Source organism: Tupaia chinensis, unplaced genomic scaffold (genome assembly GCF_000334495.1).
Source record: "Tupaia chinensis unplaced genomic scaffold, TupChi_1.0 Scaffold145243_1, whole genome shotgun sequence".
Taxonomy (NCBI): Eukaryota; Metazoa; Chordata; class Mammalia; order Scandentia; family Tupaiidae; genus Tupaia; species Tupaia belangeri.
In genome coordinates this window covers 1,083-3,557 of record NW_006205103.1, presented here as the reverse complement: position 1 = coordinate 3,557, position 2,475 = coordinate 1,083, and the positions used below count along the sequence as shown (strand labels likewise).

General features: G+C 38.4%; 1 protein-coding gene across 1 annotated transcript; it reads left to right on the top strand.

The window, feature by feature from the left end:
* Positions 1 to 1,049: 1,049 nt before the first annotated feature.
* Positions 1,050 to 1,979, top strand: LOC106733817 (olfactory receptor 7A17). Its single transcript, XM_014583966.1, has one exon. It carries the CDS (start codon positions 1,050 to 1,052, stop codon positions 1,977 to 1,979), a length of 930 nt encoding a protein of 309 aa, XP_014439452.1.
* The last annotated feature ends 496 nt before the right edge of the window (positions 1,980 to 2,475 follow it).

Below are 2,475 nucleotides of genomic sequence, written 5' to 3'. Positions count from 1 at the left end.
TCAATATGACAGCTCCTAAACATTTTACCAGGCTGAGTTGTGAATGGGATTTCATATTGTTTTCTTAAATTATAACTGAGTTTGAGCATATATACACACAAGATATCAATCTACCTATGTTTACTTTATGCCAATTTTTATACTGTTATCAGCATTTCAAGTGATTTTTTGATATTTGGAAATGACTTTGGGGAGATTTTTTGGCCACAAAAAAGTATTAAATTTTAGTTAAATATATGTCTATCTTCTCTATTTTTTAGTTTTATTTATTTATTCATTTATTTCTAGTTTTTATATCTTCAATCAAATACATCATTTAGCTTATAAAGAGAGTTTACCCAACATGAAATACACCTCAGACCAGTTCAGTTGAAAATACTATACACCTCATCATTAACAGGTAATAAACCATGTCTGTGTCCCACAAATGCCTTATTTTCTATTTTTTCTCTGCATCCTACTCTTTTTTTATTTTAAGGTTTTTGCAATAGGGCATGTGCACTCACCAGAGAGAGATAAAGAGAGGCAGAGAGAGAAAGTGGGATGGCCACATAGCAATCTCTCCTCCTCCATGGTCCTCTTGGGATTTTGGGCACACTCTCACACATGCCCAGTGTATTTTTCAAGCTGTGAGGTCTGAGACTTGACCTGCAGTTGACCATGTTGGAATCCAGACACCTTGACCACCATTCCCCCTGCTAGCCCTCCATCCCTAGCCATCCATTTGTTATTCAGTATTGCTTACTTGTGCTCTACAGAGTGCCTAGAACATAGCCAACATTCCATTTATATTTCTCAAATGCATGAAATAATTTCTATTTTTCTTTTCATTATGATTGTGGAGTACATGACCTCTTGAGAATAGCTTGAGTGTTGGAAAGAAATTCATAATGTTTCTCACAAGTATCATGTAAAAGGAAGCATTCCATATGCAACACTTAGAAACTAGTGTCTTGACTGTAGAATGTAAGTGATCGCATTCTAGCATGTAATACTTGCTTGTGTGATGTTAACACTCTGTCTTTTGTTTTAATAGTTACTTCAACCACATGGAGCCAGGAAATGACACACAAATTGCAGAATTTCTTCTTGGAGGATTTTCTGAAGAACCAGAATTGCAACCCTTCCTCTTTGGGCTGTTCCTCTCCATGTACCTGATCACTGTGATTGGAAACCTGCTCATCATCCTGGCCATCATCTCAGACTCCCACCTGCACACCCCCATGTACTTCTTCCTCTCCAATCTTTCCTTTTATGACATCTGTCTCACCTCCCCCACCATCCCAAAGATGTTGGTGAACATCCAGACATGGAGCAAGGTCATCATCTATGCAGGTTGCATCACCCAGACATGCATTTTCATACTTTTTGGAGGGTTGGAAAACTTCCTTTTGGCTGTGATGGCCTATGACCACTATGTGGCCATCTGTCATCCCCGGCATTACATGGTCATTATGAACCCCAGGCTCTGTGTGTTGCTGGTTCTGTTGTCCTGGTTCATAAGTGTCCTGAATTCACTATCAAATAGTTTAATGGCATTGCGGCTGTCCTTCTGTACACATGTGGAAATCCCTCACTTTTTCTGTGAACTTAATCAGCTGATCCACCTAGCCTTCTCCAACACTTTAATTAATGACATAGTGCTTTATTTTGCAGCTGGGGTGCTGGCTGGTAGTCCCTTTACTGGGATCCTTTACTCTTACTCTAAGATAGTTTCCTCCATTTGTGCAATCTCATCAGCTCAGGGGAAGCACAAAGCATTTTCCAACTGTGCCTCTCACCTCTTAGTTGTCTCCTTATTTTATTGCACAATCCTAGGCGTGTACCTTAGTGCTGGTGCCACCCACAACTCACACTCAAGTGCAACAGCCTCGGTGATGTACACTGTGGTCACTCCCATGCTGAACCCCTTCATCTACAGTCTGAGGAATAAAGATATAAAGAGGGCTCTGAGAAGATATTTAGGAGGGAAGCTATAAGGATTGTTTTTCCAGGAGAGCCAGTGATTGCAAGACCTTACCTCAAAGTCAGATATCATGATTGTTAAATCAGAGCATGGTAATCATGTTTTCAATTTTTTTCTTCTTTATTTAATTTTTTACGGAACCCCTTCATCTACAGTCTGAGGAATAAAGATATAAAGAGGGCTCTGAGAAGATATTTAGGAGGGAAGCTATAAGGATTGTTTTTCCAGGAGAGCCAGTGATTGCAAGACCTTACCTCAAAGTCAGATATCATGATTGTTAAATCAGAGCATGGTAATCATGTTTTCAATTTTTTTCTTCTTTATTTAATTTTTTACGTTCAATCACTGTACACTATTAGAACATACCAAATAAATTTACCCCTAATTAATACACTGTATATTAGCCCAATCAAAGATACTACCATATATGTTATCAACAGATAATTTTCTATTTTTGTTTTCATTAAATGTTTGCTTACTTCTCTTTTCCCTTGATTCCCTCCTTCTCA

Coding starts and splice junctions, on each gene's coding strand:
- LOC106733817 (XM_014583966.1), top strand. CDS start 1,050: ATGGAGCCAGGAAATGACACACAAATTGCAGAATTTCTTCTTGGAGGA.